This window comes from Pseudorca crassidens, chromosome 2 (genome assembly GCF_039906515.1).
Source record: "Pseudorca crassidens isolate mPseCra1 chromosome 2, mPseCra1.hap1, whole genome shotgun sequence".
NCBI lineage: Eukaryota > Metazoa > Chordata > Mammalia > Artiodactyla > Delphinidae > Pseudorca > Pseudorca crassidens.
This window is the reverse complement of record NC_090297.1, coordinates 105715151-105736112: the sequence shown is the minus strand read 5'-3', so window position 1 is coordinate 105736112 and position 20962 is coordinate 105715151. Positions and strand designations below refer to the sequence as shown.

Below are 20962 nucleotides of genomic sequence, written 5' to 3'. Positions count from 1 at the left end.
CCTTGTTCCTGATTCTTTACCAGATCCTACTTGAATTACCTCAGGGCCAGCGGCTCAAGTCCAGCTTGATCTTTCTCACTTTTATGATCCTCTGCAAACCAAATTCAGAAAGAAACAGTAAGAAATTAAACAGGTCTCACTTCACACATTATAAATGCAGGAGCCGATTTGGGTGCAAAATAGTGACTACTCTGTGTATGTCCAGGATATGTGGGAGAATTGCTCTGGGAGACCTCAGATTGTATCTTTAGAGAACAGACCTGCAGGTTCTCCTGAGCTCACCAGGCAGACCTTCCCTGACCTGGTAATCACCATCATGACTTCCTCTACCCTAAATCAATGCAAACAAAGTATAAAAGGCACTTGGCTAACTTCCCTCTGGAACATTCCAGCCTCCAAGCCTGCCACAGACTGACTCCCAGACGGAGCAGCTCTGTGACCCATCACAGCTTTCATGTAGAACCTACTCTTGCTTTGAGGAGATGATAAACAGCCCTGTCCCACCTCTGCACCTGCCGCTAGGATGTGGGATGGTTGGCCCCCAAGACTGATCCTGCTGTTCTCCCTCGGGTGCTGTCAGGAAATTCTAAGTCAAGGGCTTCAATAATTACCAATATTCCTAGCCCTTGTACTATGACATTCAGTGCCCAAACCATGTTCAAAAGGGCATAGTGCTTCCTCTGTATTTGAATTACATTCATGTGCAATACCAGGCAATAGATGAAGAAACAGAGATACCAAAAGGTTAAGTCATTTGCCCAAAGAAACTTATGGCAGCATCCAGGCTAGAGCTTGCGTACTGCAAGTCTCGGTTCAGGGCTCCTTTAACTACAGTGAAGTCCTCTGATCTCTTCTCCCTTTCTCCCCCTTAGCACTAGATGGACTCAGCCTCCTTCCCTAAAGGTCACATTCCATAAATGATGCTGTAATCATGGCCTCTCTGACCCTGTGGTTCCTCCTCGGTGCTTCCCACTGGCCAGTCCCGATTCTGTAATGACCCCTGGGTTAAATGAAGTGGAAGCAGAACCTGGGTTAAAAGGCTGTGGTGGAGGTGTGGCGGTCACCTGGGGCTGGGCTCTGGGAGGGACTGAGAGTGTCCAAAAGCCCTGTGGCCAACTTACTGGTGCTGAGTTTGCTGGTGAGCCTCTCTGTCAGCTGGCTTCCCTGAGCGAGTTGCTCCCGGAAGCTCTGCCCCAAGTAGTAGTCAATGTCATTGCTCCTTAGGAGGTCCTCGAAAGACTTTACTGTATCTTTCGCATGCTGGGTGAGAAGATAACAGATACCTCTCCCTTCTCGTATTTTCTGGCGTAGGTAGGATAGTTCTCGGGCCTGGTCCTGAATCAGGGAATCATATTTCCTAATGTAGGAAAGAAGAGGAAAGGGTAAGAATGGAAAAGAGTGAAAATTAAGTTATGGGGGCTTCTGTAGTCATTTCTGTGAGAACATCTCTAAGAGTTCCTCCGTTTAAGCTGAATTCTGGCACAAAAACCAAAGGATGTATTTAAGAGTAAATTCTGTTCTGACAAACTTGCATCAAACAACATGGTATGCCACCATTCTTCCACTGTTTTATATGTGTTAGTCATGTGTCCAAAAATGAAAAATAAGTTCTGTGGGGGTAAATACAGTGCCATCGTTTACATCCCTTACAGCACCAATATAGTGTAGACTTACAGTTGATACTCAATAAATACTAAATATAGTTATTGGGTAGATGCTCAATAAATACTAAAAATCCAAATAGGTCCTTTCATGTCTTCTACTTCAAAGACCATCTATATTATGGCAGACTGTATTTTGCAAAGTTGGCCATTACTCAAGCTCCCGTTCCATGTGCTCCTCTATAATGTGGCTGTGTCCCTCTTTCATCATTGGGCAGAAGTTATTCTCCACCTCCTTAACTCTGGGTGGGTTCTGTGACCACCATGACCAAGGTAACATAGTGGAGGTAACACTGTACTGAGTCCAGGAGTCGCTCTTAACTGGCCTGGCAACTTCCACTTGGAAGCCAGCTGCCATGCTGAAGTGAAACTACCCTGAGACCACCGTACTATGAGAGGCCCAGGCCAGGAGGAGAGGCCCCGGAAGACAAGGAGCCACATGGAGAAAGAGAGAAGCCAAGGAGCACCACGTCACCAGACACATGAATGAAGAAGCTGTGTCCAGGCAGACATTTCAGTGACTCCAGCCCCAACCTCCATCTGATGGCAGCCGCATGAGAGACCCCAAGTGAGAGCTACACTGCTCAGCCCAGCCAATCCACATAAATTATTGCTTCAATCCCCTGAGCTTTGGGGTGGTTTGTTACTCAGCATAGATGACCCAGATACTGAGAGGACTATCTACCCTGGTGTTTTTCAACCACAAAGTATCAATAACAATAATAATTATGGCAAATACTGTTGAGAGCTTTAATATATGCTAGGCATCATTATAAGCACTTGTATTAATTCATTTAAACCTAATAACCACCCTTTGAGATAGGTTTTCTTATTATCCTCATTTAATAGGTAAAGAAATAGGCTCAGAAAGACTGAGTAGGTTGCATAGCCTGTAAGTCCCAGAGCTAGGATTCGAACCCAGGAAGTCTGACTCCAGTCTTACCACTTATATCATATATCCTGTCACTTTAAGAATACATTCCTAAGGAGGAAATCCCAGGGACCTGGTATCTCCCAGCAGGGGTCACGTGTCTTTTCTTCAGACCTAGGGCTACCGTTTAAATAGGTGCTCCTCTGATTGCCCTGATGGGTTCTCTCTTCTACCTGCCCGGGCTACCCTCCTTCAAACATAAACTTAGACATCATCAATCAAGTAATGGTCCAAAGAGTACCCTCCTTACCCAGGCCACGAGGCTGATCTCAGCTCCTCGGCCAGCTTCCCTTCTGTTCCAGTTTTTGGGAGCTGGGCTTCCAGCTGGGACACCCTCTGGATCAGACTCTCCAGATCCTTTTTAGCCTGAAGCCCTGGGGGGTAGAAAGCCCCAGTGCCATCAGACAGCCACCCCTCGTCCTCATCAGTGACACTATGAGGTGAAGATCCCTCGAGGGTACCAACAGCTTTCAGCTTTTGGGGTCTCTCCAGACTAGATGAATAATCGCTTGTAACTGAGAGGGACCGGACCCGGCTCTTGAGGTTTTGAATGACCTTGTTGGCGTTCTGCAGCTGGGCCTTCAGATCTTTGATGTCCTTACATAGGACAGAGATGTCTTCTGACTTTCCATATGCCTGGAACTCCTCCTGCTTCCCTAGCTGGCTCTCCAAGGGCTTCTTTCCAGGGGGGCTGGCCAGTGTGGAGCTCAGATGTCCCTGCTCAGAGCATAGCCCCTCCATTAGGACAGTTTCCCTGAGGCTGTCATGCTCCTCACACTCTGAGAAAAGACAAAGACATCTTCCTGAGTAAAGCTGGACGTGCTGCTGAGGCCACTCCCTTCAAGGTCTTGAGGACAATAATTACTAGAGCAAAAGTTGAAGCAGTACTTTATTCAGCGCTGGCACTGTACTAACATTCAAATGCAGTATTTCTTACCCTCCCAAGAGCCCAGCAAGTCAGGTGTGGTCACCTTCTATTTTACTCAAGTGTTTTCCTCCTTGATTTCAATTTGGTGGATGTCCCTATAGTCACAGTACTTTTTTTTTTTTTTTTGCGGTACGCGGGCCTCTCACTGTTGTGGCCTCTCCCGTTGAGGAGCACAGGCTCCGGACGCGCAGGCTCAGCGGCCATGGCTCACGGGCCCAGCTGCTCCGCGGCATGTGGGATCTTCCCGGACCGGGGCACGAACCCGTGTCCCCTGCATCGGCAGGCGGACTCTCAACCACTGCGCCACCAGGGAAGCCCCACAGTACTTTTATAATAGAAGAATATATATTTTTAAACTTATGGTTTGCCTATTCCCCCAAAGCTCATCTGGTCTTCTCATTAATAAATAGACCTTAGTATTTTTTCTATAATAAACAGTTGGATAGAACATTTTTTTAAATTAACAGCAGTATGCTGAAAACTAATTGTAGAAATTCAAACTCACACAGCCTCATTCTGGGCAAGAGTTCTCCTCCAAACTTCCTGTCCCTCTCTGGTCTTGTGTCCTCTTCAGTCTACCATGCCCCCTCATCCCTACTCCTCGTTGCATGTGGGACTTGCCAACGGCACCCAAATGTGAAGGCTGCCTCTAGGGAGGGAAGGTGAACCCCATACTTGTGCTCTTACCGGGACTGGTGCTCTCCTCCCGCTCAGCCTCATTCTCGCTTCGGCCACAAGTCTCATAGCCCAGGTCCTGGAGGTCCACCTGCACCTGCTTGCTGTCCTGCTTCACTAAGGATTCACCTGCTTAGGAAGAGACAGGGGGTGTTACAGAGTATCTGAATTACCCACATACACCCTCACCCTCAGTGGCACATACCCTGGCCCTTAGGGTGCAGGGAGGTTAGGTCCACAGTGGAATAGATGCTTCTTTGGACTTAGGTGGGAGAAGAGACCACCTGCTCCAGACAGCAGGACTTCCCTCTGCCACGATGAGCCTGTTTGCCATTGATGATCCCATCTACAGATAACGGGGCTTCGCTGGGACCAGACATTTTTAAGTCATCTCTAGAAGTCCCAGGGAAACGAGTAAATGCTTTGTTCACAGGGGCTCAGTAAATGTTTGAACGGAGCTGAACTAATTCAGAGTTTCAAAGACATCTAGATCTGTACTGTTCCGTAAGGTAGCTACTAGCCACGTGGGACTATTTTAGGTTAAACTGATTAAAATTAAGCTTAAAATTCCCAAGTTGAACTAACTACATTTCATGTTCTCCATGACCACATATGACGTAGGTATAGAACATTTCTGTCACCGCAGAAGTTCTATTAGAAAGCGCTGATTCTAGACCAACAATGATGGTATATTTTTTAAGAATCTGATGTGGTGCAAAGAGGAGCAGAAGAGAAGCAGTTAGCATACGTTGAGAGAGGTAAGGCAGTTTGTTGACTGTACCAGAAATCAGCAAATCTAGGTGTTAGTCCATTTCCTCCCTATACTGTCACTGCAAACTTGATTTATTCATTTACTCTTCTCTGCCATCTGCAAATTGAAGTATCCACTTCCACAATCCTAGGGTTGTGGTCAGGATTAAATTTGGGGAAGAAAAGTGAAGTCTGCAAAGCATGTGGCTTCTCAGGGAGAAGACAGACACTTTGGTGACGTGAACTTAAGACTTACTAAACATGACTCTGTATTTCTCCAGCTGGTTGGCCTGGGCAAAGACAGTGGCTTCTGATATCAGCAGCTTCTCCTGGAGATCTTGATAGCGTTGTCTGCACTGTGCCAACTGGGAGCGCAGGTGCTTGGTGGATCCTGGGAGGCTAAATTCTGACTGAGGTCCAGAGTTACGGGCCTGGGGCTGGTTGACCAGCTGTGAAAAGAACCAGCACAGGGTCAGGGCAGTCTGAGCTCATCCCCCAGGCAGTGATGGCTGCTACCCCTTGCGAACCCTGTGGACTTTATTCATGTGTCTGTCACAGCGCTCCTCATCCCATTTGGCACTTACTTGCTTTCCGGAACGAGCTCCTGGAGAGCTGGGGTAATGTTTTATTCATCTCTGTATCTACAACACATAGCATGGTGCCAATTGAATCTAACGAGGAGGAGCTCTCAGTAAATGTTTTTTCAATGATTGAAGAGAGAAGGGGTGGAAACCTCCACTCATCCTTCCCTGCATTCCTGCCCAGTTGCCCTCTCAGAATCCTCTGCAGAAAGTGGAACACTCCCTAACATCATACACAAAAATAAACTCAGAATGGATTAAAGACCTAAATGTAAGACCAGACACTATGAAACTCTTAGAGGAAAACATAGGAAGAACACTCTTTGACATACATCACAGCAATATCTTTTTTGATGCACCTCCTAGAGTAATGGAAATAAAAAAAATAAACAAATGGGACCTAATGAAACCTAAAAGCTTTTGCACAGCAAAGGAAACCATAAACAAGACAAAAAAACCATCAGAATGGGAGAAAATATTTGCAAACGAATCAGTGGACAAAGGATTAATCTCCAAATATATACACAGCTCATGCAGCTCAATACCAAAAATCTAACAACCCAATCCAAAAATGGGCAGAAGACCTAAATAGACATTTCTTCAAAGAAGACATACAGATGGCCAAGAGGCCCATGAAAAGGTGCTCAACATCACTAATTATTAGAGAAATGCAAATCAAAAGTACAATGAGGTATCACCTCATACCCGTTAGAATGGGCATCATCAGAAAATCTACAAACAATAAATGCTGGAGAGGGTGTGGAGAAAAGGGAACACTCTTGCACTGCTGGTGGGAATGTAAATTGATACAGCCACTATGGAGAACAGTATGGAGGTTCCGTAGAAAACTACAAATAGAACTACCATATGACCCAGCAATCCCACTACAGGGCATATACCCAGAGAAAACCATAATTCAAAAAGAGTCATGTACCACAATGTTCACTGCAGCTCTATTTACAATAGCCAGGACATGGAAGCAACCTAAGTGTCCATCGACAGATGAATGGATAAAGATGTGGTAAATATATACAATGGAATATTACTCAGCCATAAAAAGGAATGAAATTGGGTCATTTGTAGAGACGTGGATGGACCTAGAGAATGTCATACAGAATGAAGTAAGTCAGAAAAATAAATATCATATATTAACACATACATGTGGAATCTAGAAAAATGGTACAGATGAACCGGTCTGCAAGGCAGAAATAGAGACATAGATGTAGGGACCAAATGTATGGACACCAATGGGGGAAAGGGGGAGGGTGGTGGGATGAACTGGAAGACTGGGATTGACATATATACACTAATATGTATAAAATAGATAGCTAATGAGAACCTGCTGTATAGCACAGGGAACTCTACTTCATTTTGCTGTACAGTAGAAACTAACACAACATTGTAAAACAACTATACCCCAATTTAAAAAAAAAAAGAATCCTCTGTAGTCTCCATTTTACTTAATCCTCAGCTCAGCTGCCTCCCCTTAGAGGATCCCGATAACTCCTTCTGAGGCTCAGGGACAGACACCTGTGATGAGCTGTGATGAAAATGGCAGTGATAAGGAAGAGATGTCATTACACACCACTTGTCTGGCTGCCTTAAAACCCCATGTATCCCTATATTGCATCTTATTGAAATGATCTGGTTTTGTGCCATCTTTCCCACCATACTGAATACCTGAAGGACAGAGACAAAGCCTTATTGCCTGCTTCCAATGTCTAGTCTCTTATCTGGAAAATTAGGCACTCAAATATTTATGGAAAATTAATTATTCATGTAATATTTATAAGATAATGTTGTAAAAACCCTTTCTAAAGGTTGATGTGTGAGGAATATTATCACCACTACTTGTGGTGCAAAGGTGCCCTTCCCTTGGCACCTCGACCCACAGGGCAGAACTGTTTTAGGTAGAAACTGACATTTCCAACCCTTCTCCAAGCGTCTTTCATTCCATCTAATCCCACACTTACTTGGTGGGTATCCGCTGTGAAGGCAGTCCCAAGGTCAAGGCTCTGGGGTCTGGGGCAAGGCCTCATGGTCACACCCTCCTCTTCTTGGCATTGGTGCTTTCCAGAAGAGCGAACCAGCTCTGTGTTCATTCTGTCAATCTCCCTGGCCAGGTGCCCAAGGAGCTCAGGATTAAGTTTACTATTCCCTTCCCTGGTGCTCAGCACCAGCTGTTCTTTGAGGAGGTTGATGATATTGTGGGCATTCTTCAGTTTTCCCTGGAGCTTTCTGAATTCAGCCTGAAGGCTATTCTCATTCGGACCCCCTTTGGCAACCACAGTCTCCACCATCACCTCGCCCTTCTCCTTGTCTTCCTCAATCTCCCATCCATCAGACATTGCTTCTCCCATCTGCTCTTTCAGCTCTGCATTCTCAAGGCAAAGGCTCAGCATGGTGTTCCTACAGGAAACATACATAATCAGGGGCCAGGTCTGGTCTTGGCCTCGGTTCCTAATAGCCCCGTTTACCCACACCTTAGGCCATCAGAGACTCAGAGACACCCCAGAGCATGAAGAGACCTCAGAGACCTACAACAACTCCCTTATTTTATACACGAGGAAACCAAGACTCAGAAAGAGCAAGAGATTACCCGCACTCCCATAGCTACTTGGTGGCAGCATCATCACTAAAAATCTAGGACTCAAGACACCCAGTCTAGTTGTCTTTACTCATGCTTGCAGCCTCATGTTCTAATTTTCAGTGGCCTCCGGAATAAACAAGGGTAACTACACTGTTAAGAAAAAAATAAAAAGGACATTGGGACAAATTTATTATTATGGATTCTACGGTTCTATTAATTATCATCAGTCACTTTTCAACTACTGGATGAGAAATTTGGACCTAGGAACACAGAAGAAATAAATAACACTAATCACAACTATCATCAAATGTACTTATGTTAATTATTTGCTTTACATCTGGCTCCTGTGATAGGAGATCATCTTCATAAGAACAGGGATTCTGCGTGTCCCGTTCACCCTGTACCTCCAGAACCTCCACAGTGCCAGCTGCGCATAAAATATTCAATTTGTTGAGGAAATAAAATGGACTAAATAACTAATTTTCACCAAGACATTCTAGACGCAGCCTTTCCTCCCACCGAATATTTCACTAGGATTGGGTGGAAGCAATAAAAAATATGGCTTTAAAAAGGCAATTTACTTAAAAAGGCAGTTCACTTAACCTCTAACACTGACCTAGTGGAGTTACTGGATGCTTACATGAAATTACATACGTAGTATGGCTGGCTCGGTGTCTGCAACAGAGAAGTCATTTAATCCTGCTCATACTAGCTGCAGACCTGAGGAATACTGACAGCAGAATCCTAGGAGGTGCCTGTTTAAAAAGCTTTAGAGCTAAGGCCTACACATCGACATTTTACTTAAGTTCCACAGGTGATTCTTAAGCACGCTAAATTGAGAACTGCTGACCAGAAGAGGCAAAGGAAGTAATAATTCATAGCCTGAAGGACCAGCAGTTGGCTATGCCCCTAGACTGGGTTTCTCAGATCCTGAAGTTTTGGAATAGAGCACAGCTTGTGTAGCTTTCAATCAAGGATGAAAATGCCTTAGGACACAGGAATCAGAGAGATCGTCTATGAGAGTTTCAATGGAGAAAAGTGGGACAGGTATTTTACCAAAACTGATGTGTAAAAGGGAAAGAAAGGGGCACATGTGTGGTATAAAGAAGAATATTTAATATTATGTCATAACTTTATATTTGCTGTGTTCACAATACAAACTAACAACAGCAATGTTCAACAAAATCTCAAAAGAGGGACTACGAATTACATAGATTCTATCTTCTACAGTATCAGTGGTGCTTCAGGTTGGAGGAAGAGTTCAATCAGTTTTAGGTTAGTAACTGAGGAAAAAGGAAAATAATTCATGAAGGTACCTACATTTGGTTGGATTGTATATTCAACTATAGGATCAAAAGAGATGTATTGTTCTCACCCATGATAGCACAACAAAGTTGACACATAACAAAGTTTAAGTCAAACTTAAGCTTTAACTTAAGTAGAATTTAAGAAAAGAAATATCACGATAATTCAGAGTAAAAGAACCAACATTAAGGATGATCACAAGAGTATTTCAAAAATTGTTTGACAAAGTATACAGTATAGAAGAAAAAGGTTTATAATTTAATAATTGGGAGCCAGGGGTCTAGCCAGGGACTATTATGCAACCTTGAGCAAGTTACCAGAACTTTTTAGGCCAGAGTTTCCTCAACTATGAAATAAGACATTATGCTGGATGTCAAGATCCTCTTCTGTACTAATATCATTCTATGATTCAGGGACATTTAAGTGGCACATAATAGGTAGGGAAACAATAGGGCATGAGTTAGAAGTTGTACATCTGCACAGCTGTGTTCTAAACAGCAGGCCATTATGATGATGACCCTCAGGGATGAATGAATAAGTGGATTAGCCCTATGTTACCAGCATGTTCCCCAAGCATCTTTTGAAAAAAAGCCATTAAAGACAGAGTGGTCAATCTAGCCAATGAATAAGCTACTTACCACTTTTGCAAAGTAAATAAAACAGCAGAGATTATTAAAATTGCTATTCTGTGATTTAAGGATTTGTGCTACTGAGAGAGAGCTGAGTGGAGGTGGAAGGGCCTCTGTATAAATCCTTCTCCTCATGGACTATTCTGGTTCTGCATATAGCAGTGAAGCATCTTGGGTAGCAGAAGATTCCTCACATGTCACAGTCAATTCAAAAGAATTCAACTAGGAGATTTCCACTCATGACAGTCATATATGTATAGCTAATAATGGACATTATTATACTGAATTAAGACCAGATTTATTTTAATAGTTTGAATGGTAATTATTGATAATCCCCATTATCCAATATGATTAACTTTTCTAAGAATCTGTAGAACAATTAATGCACGGAGCACGGGATGTGGATCAAAAAGCCCCACGGCAGCACAAATGCCTTGGCAGCAGCAAGGTGAGTCCCTTGGCTATGGTAGCCTCTCCGTCAGCAGGCTCCCCTTCTCTGGTGCACATCCTACCTGATGTGGGCCACAGAGGAGAATCCTGCTTCCTCGATTTGAGCCTTTAGCTCCTTCAGTTCCCCCTCAGCTTTCCTCTTCTCCTCTAAGAGCTGATGAATCTCAGCCCTCAGGTGGAGCATCTCCTCCTGAAGACCCCTGTCACTGTCCTCTCCTGTCGTGGATGGAGGGGCAAGAGATACGTTCTGGGTCTCCACAGCTGCCAGGCTTTTCTCCAAAGCTACCTTGATGAGCTGAAAGAAAATCATGGTTTAAAGAAGTTAGTGCATTGAAGAGGATCTATGAGGAACATCAGATCACAAAGGCAGCCTTCTAGGGGACCAAAACAGGCAGACCTAAAAGGAGCTCCCCCTCTAGGACTCCTCAGCCATAAGGGCCCTGGAGACTGGTTTGGGTGAGAGGACATACCCCACAAGCAGGGAGAATTGTTGCCATGGGCAGAGGTGGGTGAGGAAAAAAACACAAGCACACACCAAACTTAAAACAAAAGCAAACAAATGAGGTTTAAACAGGACTGGAGAGTGTGGATGCTGTGATCCTTCTCTTTCTGAGGGGACAGAGTTCTCCGGGAGTCTTCTCACAGTCAGGAAGCTTCATCAGCTCAACACCTGAGTCCTTGACTGCAAAGATCATGGCTAAGATACCAAAGCTCAAAGCCTGAGGCTGTAACTCAGACTCCAAAAAGGATGATTACGAGGAAGGATCTGGGCACTCAGGAATCAGGAGTCCTAGTCAGAGAATTAGGGTATAGGCGGAGCTACAGTTAAGACAAAGCAACCTTAATTTCATTGGCAACAGGAGAATCACACTCTACAATTGCTGAGAAGTTAAAGAGAGGCCACCTGCCTAGCAACCAATTTCCCTTGTTGGTGATCACCCTATGCTGATGTTGCCAGCCAAACTCTCTCTACAAATCTAAGCGCGTGAGAAGAAAACAAGCAGAAGCAATTTCCCATCACCTTTGTTTTTTGAGGATACTCTTGAAGTTACTCCTTAATGTTCAACTAGAGCAGATTGTATAGTTTTTCCTCAGATAATATTTTAGGGCCTCCCTGGTGACGCAGTGGTTAAGAATCTGCCTGCCAATGCAGGGGACATGGGTTCAAGCCCTGGTCTGGGAAGATCCCACATGTCACAGAGCAGCTAAGCCCATGTGCCAGAGCTACTGAGCCTGCGCTCTAGAGCCCGTGAGCCACAACTACTGAGCCCATGTGCCACAACTACTGAAGCCAGCACACCTAGAGCCCACACTCTGCAACAAGAGAAGCCACCGCAATGAGAAGCCCGCGCACAGCAACGAAGACTCAATGCAGCCAAAAATAAAAATAAATAATTTTTTAAGTTAATTTTTTAACTTTAAAATTTTATTGTTCGTCTTGGGCTCCTCTCCAGCTTTTCCCATGCTTTTAAAAGTGTAGAAACCAAAACATGAGTATGATAATCTACTTAGTGTATGACTAATCATTTTAGTATGTGAATTTCTTGTCTGTCTGTTGAATATTAATCTTATATCCCAATGTCATATTGGCTTATTTTTCCTTTCAGTGGCAGCATTTTGGAGTTTTACTTAACTTCAGGTCAATTTTGACCTCCCAATTTTCCAACTCTCCCCACAGCTATTTCTGGGTCATATTGTTTTCTTTTATCTCTATAAATATAATGACTTGTTCCTGTCACAAATTCATTCCGGCTATACAGAATCATTTCACAATCATCAAAGTCATCAAAATATTTATGTGCATCTCCATAAATCATGTAGCGGCCACTTGATTAGGGATGATTTGTAGAATTAATTATGTGCTTTATTGCTTCAGTTAGGTCAGAAATATTGATATATTGGACAGAACAGGGCTCAGAGGAGCTTAAATGGATCAATGATTAACAGCTGCTCGGCTTGGCACAAAGCCATTGACTGTTGCTTTGGACCTCGTAACAGCATGATAAAGTCTAGGTTTCAGGTATGTCCTGGGGTTGATTCATATGGCACGTATGTGTAAAAGCATTTAGTAGCATAGCAGTTGAGGTTGTAAAGAGATGTGCGAGATACGCACCCACGTCATAGAAGGAAGAGATGCCTCACACAGGTGCTCATTTCCTAGGCATCCCATCCCACCTGGGGTTGTAAGCCTGAGATTGAGAGGCTCCTGGGAATGTGTTTCTATGGTTCTACTGCCAGGCTTAGTTGGACTGGTGGCCATCCCCACATGTGCCACGAAGCACTTGGGTCAAAATAAAGGAAGGGGGACTGGATAAAACCACTTTTGAAAGTTTATGACCTCACCCTTCATTTAAATTATGTGACATTACCTTTCTAAATAAACTCTTTGCAACTAACTAAACAATGTCATCAGCTTTGAATATGGACACATTTATTCTTTTCTAAACCTTCAGGGTTCCTTCTGCTTAAAAATGTCTAACTTTAATGATACCATCTATTTTTAAAGTGCCTTCTAGATGTATGTTATCTTCTATTGATTTAAATATACCTACTTTCTTTAAAAAGAAAAAATAAGACCCATGGAATGTTAATACCAGAAGGGACCTTAAGGTTCATCTGGTCTGATTTCTTACTTTTAAATGAGAAAATAGAGGTCTGATTTGTTCCCAGGCTAATTTGCCTTTTCATATTTCCATGTCCAAGGGAGTTTACTTTAGCTGCCTTGTCTGTAAAATTTAAATGTAAATGCATGAAAAGTGACTCAGGATCTAACCTTTTTATTTTTTTCTTTAACATCTATGGAAAGCTAGTATTTCTATTGTTTTTCCTGAAGTAAAACCCCAGGGCTTCCAGTGTATGTGGTGGTAGTATGAATCCTTTAGTTCTATTGTTAATTACGTCTCTTATAGGTAGTTGTTGCTGTTGTTATTCTTCACATTTCCTAATTCATCTATTCTATTGCTTCCATGGTATAATTCAACTTTCATGTGTGCTGGTTTTTCATTTGCCCCATGGAGATCAATGTGCAGATCTGATCTCTTATTTGAATAGAGTGGTTTTGTTTTAGCCCTATTCCTTCATACCTCCCACGGTGTAATTCATTTCTCAGACAGCATTAGGGTATTAAAAATGATCTTTTTTCAAGTTCATCACTGACGCTCCTTTGCGGTTTTGCTTGTTGATTAACTTTTCTCCATTGCAAAAATTCGAACAAAGAAAGGCAATGATTGATTACTCTAGTTTCTTTCACAGGAACTAACTTCCTAGGTATTTGTTACAGATCTTACATTTGATTGGGAATGGAATTGTGTGAGAGGTTATCTGAGGACAATTACCATCACGGCCAGGCCTGGCACTTCCTGAGGAGGGTGAGTCCAAAATTAAAGATGAAGCAATCTGCTTTGGCCAAAAGGTGGTTCTTGTCTTAAGAGGCAAAGTTGGATGTGTTTGTTAGGGGAAGTGTGCGTATGCTTGAAGTGGGAAGGGAGCTTGGTGTTGAGGATAAGGTCTACCTCCCAAGGACACAACTAGGAGAAGCTCAGAGCTCAATCTTAAGGGACCAGTTCCCGGGAAACAAGCAAACACATTTTTGAGAATCTGGACACAAAACAGTTATGACAAAACAAGCTTTATTTAATTGGTAGCAGGAGAGTCACACCAACAAACCTCAGAAAAGTTGAAGTAAGTTTACAATGATTTCACACACCTCTTTCCCCAAAACTGAAGATTGGTTTTTCAAGGAAAGGGGATACAGAGAAAAACAGTGCTTACCCAAGATATTTTTCATCCAACAGGTAAATACTTGTCTAACTTATTAAGTATCTCCTATGCCAGGTGATAGGGAAGACATTGCAAGGGAAGTACAAATGCCCCAATGTAAAGGTTTATTCCAGGCTTGGACTGACCTCAAAATGTTGTCTGATCATTTTCTCCACGCTCGGCTATAGAAAAGAAGGTTGAGGAAGAAGTGACTTTACAAACCAGTTTCCCTATAACTGAGAAGCAGAGTGAAGAACTCGTGCTATCAGGCATAGTTTGGACCACATCAGTCGGAATCTGGCTCTCTCCATATCCGTGTCTCCTGTTCACTTATTCTGAAGTTAACCCTGACCCAGAGTAGCAATAACCATCAGTGACCTGCTGACATCTCAATCTAGCTCTGTGTTAGAGTGGATATTTTCTCATCCTGCAGATCCTTCTCTCTCACCCAAGATCCTCAGTGAAATCAGGGAGTGAGAGGTAAGGGATCTGTCCAGAGGGGCAGTGGTGTACATAATTAAAGTTACAAGCACCGGTTAGGAGGACTCAGAATAAGCTGTCCAAGAAAAAGGAGAAGTGGAGTTCATGCAGGAACTCAAGGGAGAAGTTAGGGTCAGGTGTGTCTAGAGCAGTAAAAAGGGAATCTTGGTAGAAGGTAAAGAAACTGTGCTGAGGATGTGAGGTATTCCAGACAATTGCTTGTGTCCTCAAGAGTCAAAGACTGTGCCAAATCCTGTGAGATTTGGGGACTGCTCACTTGGGTCTTTCTGTTGGTTTATTAGATGTCGCCTCTTTTTCTTATGCAGGAGATGAAGAGGCAGACCCAGAAAGCCTCATGTCCCCTATAGTTTCCCTAATAGCTCCAAGGAGCCTATCACTGGAAAAGCCCAGCCAGCTGCTTCTGCAGAAGGACAGATACCAACGATCCACTTTCCCCTTAAAAACTCAGAGAGTCGGGCTTCCTTGGTGGCGCAGTGGTTGAGAGTCCGCCTGCCGATGCAGGGGACACGGGTTCATGCCCCGGTCCGGGAAGATCCCACATGCCGCGGAGCAGCTGGGCCCGTGAGCCATGGCCGCTGAGCCTGTGCGTCCGGAGCCTGTGCTCCGCAACGGGAGAGGCCACAGCAGTGAGAGGCCCGTGTATGGCAAAACAAAACGAAACAAACAAAAAAAAACCTCAGAGAGTCGCAGGCCTGGTTCATCCAGGACATGTGATTGCTAAATGTCACTGGGCAAGGTGAAGACACATAGGCGTTCCAGTGGGTGCTATGGGATCACTATTGGTGACTTAATCTCTGAGGTCTAGGACATTCTGCTCTTGAGCTTGAGAAAATGCTGGTTACACCTTCCAATGCTGGTTGGTGGGAACAATGTTTTAGCCTTGGGTACCAAGTTCTGAGGTTTGACAGGGGCTTGCTCTTGAAGTGTCATCTGCTGGTCATTGACGTGTCACAACCTGGGTAGACTGTCAGGTTGCCCAACAAGGTTCTCTTTTATATAGTGAGACTTCACTGAGAATGATCCCTGCTTTGGAAGCATTCCGTTCCTCTTGGAGTTCCTCAGAAAACACTCTCCTGAAGCAGGTCCTAGGCCTGCCACCTCCCCAAGCAGCCCTTCGATGACTCCCTGTCTTCTGTGATGTGTTTCAGTTACAAAAGCCCAAGAGTGTAAGTGTTCAGGTCTTGTTGTAAGTAAAAATTCTTCTGAAGCTATAGCTATAGACGGTACATAGGAGCAAAGGAGGGTAGGAGGGGGCAGGGAGCAGGAACACAAGATACAAGGAGTAAAAAGGGTGGATTGGAAAGAAAAATGGAGTGAGGATAGGGGTTGGCAAGGTGGCTGGGAGGGCAGGAAGAAGACTGGGAAGTGGTTTATCTAAAAAGATAGCTTCTCACTCCAGGCCCACAAGGGCTGCAGGAGACCACAGTCCGCAAAGGGCTACGAGCTCTGCACCCTGGGGCCCCAGTACCTGACTTGGACTTACTTGCTGGTGGCTATTGTGTGCAGCCTCCTCCTCAATACTGTCGGTGAACTCCGTGCTCGCATCCTCTGTGTCGTCCCCTGCAGCTGCACCTAGAAGTAGGTCCAGAAGACAAAGGTGACTCCCTTCACACGTGCCTTCCAGACAGCAGCTAAAATTACACTCTTTTTGCCATCCGCCTCTGATTTCTTCCCTTCCCCACATGGAGGGCCCCCTAGCCAGCAGGGCTGACATGCAAAGCAGCACCAACGTACCAACTCTGTAGAAAAGCTTCTTCACTATATCACTGATACCTTCTTGCTAACACTCAAGCTTAAACCTCAAAACATAAGCTGGCTTGACTGCACAGACCTGTACTTAAGAAGCAGACTGTTAGATAGAGTGGTTACCCCCCTCACTTATTTCCAGAAAGCCAGAATTATTCTCCTCCAGCCACTGACTGTCTATGTAATAACTTTCCCTGTTGTGACATGGGCCCAACGTGACAATTTTTCCCACCATCGAGTGCTGAGAGGGTTCCTGATTTCCTTGGGATTAGGGCAGCCCGGCTCCTCTCACACTTTTCCACTGCTGGGATCAGTCATGAGTGGGGTGATAATCTCGCTGAGGAACCCTCCTCTAAGGGTCCTGTGTCCTACAGAAGCTCAGGTCTAGTCCAGCCCCGTGGCAGAGAACAGTTCAGCTGTTTCCTAACCCCTTCCTCTAACCTCCCCTCCTCCCACCTCCCTCAAACTCTTGTCCAATGCCAACATCCTGTGCCTGAAGGGTTTCCTGCACTGCTTTGTCCAAATGGAATTTAATCTGTTCTTCCATTCCCCAAAGATGAACACAGTCACCCTGGGGTGCAAACATCTATGCCCTGCACTAAGGAACAAGTAGTTGCGGTTTATGGTCCAGGTAAAGGTCTAGGGCAGTGCTGACCAATAGAACTTTCTGTGATTTTATGTCTCTGCTGTTGAATTCAGTAGGCAGTAGTCACATGTGACTACTGAGGACTTGAAATGTGGCTAGCATGACTGAGGAACTGATTTTTTAATTTAATTTAAATTAATTTAATTCAAATAGCCACACATGGCTGGTGGCTACCATATCAGACAGCACAAATCTAGGGCATTTCTTCTTCTCCACATCTGTTAAAATAAGGCCATTCATCAAATTTTAGATTGACACCTGTGGCCCACATTACTGATTTCTTCTGAAAGTGTAGGAATTTATAGTGGTTAATTCATTTGGAAACCAAAGAAAATCTACCGTGACACTCCCCGGGTCTTACAGAATCTGCCCAAGTTAGAGAATTTTGAGATCTAGTTCTGACCCTGGCCTCGGCAACCAACCTGTTAAAACTCCTCTTATGACCGTTGGGAAACCTGGGCCTCAAAGAGGTTAGGTGGCTTGACCTAGGTTACGTAGCTACTTCTGGGTAAGAGCTGTGCGGAGATGGCATGTCTCTGGGCTTTCAGGCAGAGGCAACTCGCTGTTCCCTCTGGTGACAAATCAGATCTTTGTCTCTTCCTCCAAGAGCAAAGAACCTGCTCTTGAGCTCAGACGTCTGTGAATGAAAGGCTCTGCATGAATAATGAGCATTCACTACCCTCAACAGGTAAGGTGAACAGGGCCAGTTCACACTTAACGTTCCATCTCTCGGCACCTGCAAGTTTATACCAGGGATTTGCGATGGCCCAGGCCAATCTCATTAAAGTCCTAACAGCTTAATCTTTTGACTTATTCCCTGGTCTTTACTGTGAATGTTGTGTTAACTTTGGACTAAGGCAGTACCCTATTCGATAAAGCCCTACTCACAAGGAGGCACCTTTACCATTCAGCATCTTTAGAGATCCTTGGCAGGCTGTGTATAGTAGCGATTTCCAATACTTAGTTTTTCAAACCAGCCCTAGAACCATCTTATTCAGAACACTGGTTGTGTAGAGGTGAATGAACACACTTCCTAAGCTGTGGCTGTTTTGGAAACTCACTGAACCCAGGATGCTAATTCACTTGAGGACATCCCTATCATATTACGCTCATTTTGGAAAATCTTTCCCTATACAGCAATAGAGATCAGAACGTTTTTCTCTCCCTGCAAAGAAAATGAATTGTCCCACTCAGTGATAGATTAAGAAAACACACTTTTCACATTGTCTCCCTTCTGAGTGTTGGACTAGAGAATGATCCTGTGGTTGAAGAAGGTTCAGCTCTATGAGGTCAGGATCCTCACCCCCATACCACTCTGGGCCCACATCCCATGATGATTCCTGTACTAGGTTCCAGAAGTAGGGTAAGTGGGGATTAGAAAGAGTGATTGTCCCTGGCCTTGAAGGCTTTTGTCTAACCCTTTCTACCCTCCACTTACCTTTGTCAACCTTTCTGATGCCACATCTCCATCTCTACATAATGTTCTCTCTTTAATTCACTCTGGGGCAGGATACCATGATTTTGACTTCATCAGGAGTTAAGTGGAGACAAAGCAAAAATGCCCATTTCATCCTGACATTCTACTACTAGGGGTTTTGTTTTCCTCATTCATTTTTTCATCTAGCTTAGTCTGCCATACTTCCTTCAGGGCAGCTTTAAGGGTTGCTCAGCCCTTTACCAATCTGAATTAAAATGCTAAAGCCTTTTTTGTGTGTGTTTGTTTGAGGGGTAAAGTTAAAAAAAAATTATAGAAAACATTGGAATAAGTTATCCCACACAAGGTCCTATCCATAAGTTTATATTAGCCGTTCCTCTTTCTGTTTTTACCATTTCTGTTTTTTTTTTTAAAATGGCAATAAAGGACTTCTCTTTTGTGGATGATACCCTTTTCTATGCTTTCACAAAGCAACAAAACACTGTCTCCAGAACTAAGTTGGAATAGTACTTTAAATTTCTAATTTAAAGATACTATATATTGATGGAGTGCTTATGTTTGATAAATAAATAAAATGGTCTGCCACCTTTAGAATTTCTGAAAGCTAAGAATCTGTTTATTCAAATTTAACTTGCTTCTCCAGGTTTTATCTCCAGGATTAAGTTTTACATGTTAGACTGGAAATTTTATTAAAACCTTTTATTTGAGGCTTTGATGGTAGTTTCTCAAGTTGTGGTTCTTCCAAGTTTCTAGGCTCTGAACTACACATAATGGAGATGGTACCAAAACTTCCCTTTCTTAGATTTAGAAAATTATTTTCTACCAACTACCTGACTCTATAAAGTGTATAGAAATAAACTTCTATAACACTATAAAATCCTTGGGCAAAAATTTAAGTGGTATGTAAAAACAAGGTCTTTTTTTTTCATCATTGAGGCAAAAATTCATACTTCTGTGCTTTCTAAATTGAGGATGGCATAATTATTGAGAACATGGACTCTGGAGCCAGATTGTCTAGGTTAGATTTTTGCTCCCATCATTAGATACATGACTTTAGACAAATCACCACCTTTCTGTAACTCAGTTCCATCACTTATTCATTAGGGTTAATAGTAATATCCACTCCATACACCTGTCAACTTTCAAGGGTTTGGTGCTTTTGAAGGGCTTAGAATAGTGGTTGGCATATACTGTGTACTCAGTATATTGCATTATTATTATTGTTTTAAATTATTGTTGGTAAACTGGTCTATGGGCTGAAAAGTTGAGGGTAGAAAAAGACCGTAGAACCTAAAAGTACTCAGCAGAAGAAAATTCTATACCTAATGTTTTTACTGGATGATCTTAACTGAGTCTATCTGTACTTCTTCACTGCTGAATATGTTTCCCCAACAGGAGGTTTGAAGTAACACTCTTATGTTCTCCCTACTTTGCAGGACAGTTGAAAAAACACAGATCTATCAGTAGATTAAGATGAACTCTTTTGAATAGGTTTTACAAATAGGATTCATCATCATTAAATAATAACTGCCTTAAAACTCCATCATGCACAAATAAGCCTTGAGGGAAAGTCATGAAGTGTTATTTTAATTCTCAGTAATGAGTCCCAACTGGGCTGCAACAAGACCATATTCTCCAAATTCTACTCTACCATCATTATTGTTTCCTTTTTAAGCCATTTATACGCAACCAACAGAAAAGGAGTAATATTTTCCCATAAAGTTACTCAGAACATAGGAGTCCTATTTGACTAATTTTGAAAGAGGATTCAAAGAGCTAAACTTTACAGCACGAACAAGTTTGCAGTGACGAGCGCCCGGCTGTTTTTCCCTCAGTGCCAGGCTCTTATGTCCTCTGGGCTCACCTCACTTTCACTCCTAGGCACTCTGCCATGTGCTCATTACAAGAACTCTCACCTGTTCACGTCATGAACCAACTATTGATGACTTAAATATTATGATGCTACATGAGAGGATCCAAGAAAAAAGGTCTCCTATCAAACTGCAGTATTACCTGCATCCATTCCCTTCTGGACCATAAGAAAACTTTAAGATTTCATATAATCTCCCATAAGCTTCTGCCAAGAAATAAAATTCTTTAACTAGACAGATTCTGATATTGGAACTGAAGTAGCTAGAAATCTGTTGTCTGCAGTCAAGCCCCTTCATGGTATATCATTGTCTTTAAATTGCAGTATCTCTTAGGTACCCTTCCAGCTTACAAGCTTACAATTAAGAAGGCAACTGTTTTCAGTGACTTAAAAGTCTGTAATGTCAAGGAATTCTTCCTGCTTATGATCTCTTTTTTCCTCAAAGAACACAAGAAACAGGCCTTTCCAGGAATATACACAGGGACAGCACCACCCACCAAAACAA

The 20962-nt window shown here is 43.3% G+C and overlaps 1 protein-coding gene across 45 annotated transcripts in view; it reads right to left on the bottom strand.

Annotated features, from left to right (window-relative positions):
- PDE4DIP (phosphodiesterase 4D interacting protein) overlaps positions 1-20962 on the bottom strand; it is a 224462-nt gene that overhangs the window by 37244 nt on the left and 166256 nt on the right. For 29 of the 45 annotated variants that reach the window (XR_010941031.1, XM_067727491.1, XM_067727485.1 and 26 more), the window contains 8 exons: positions 16244-16332; positions 10563-10795; positions 7500-7935; positions 5202-5394; positions 4208-4327; positions 2843-3371; positions 1122-1357; positions 40-91 (listed from right to left, as the gene is read on the bottom strand). Coding sequence is in view for 44 of the 45 variants with exons in the window: in XM_067727491.1 (XP_067583592.1) it covers positions 40-91; positions 1122-1357; positions 2843-3371; positions 4208-4327; positions 5202-5394; positions 7500-7935; positions 10563-10795; positions 16244-16332 (1888 nt within the window). In the remaining variant the exon portion in view is untranslated. Of the gene's footprint in view, positions 1-39; positions 92-1121; positions 1358-2842; positions 3372-4207; positions 4328-5201; positions 5395-7499; positions 7936-10562; positions 10796-14112; positions 15975-16243; positions 16333-20962 lie in introns of those variants that run through there. The other 16 variants (XM_067727490.1, XM_067727498.1, XM_067727483.1 and 13 more) reach the window with 3 other exon arrangements.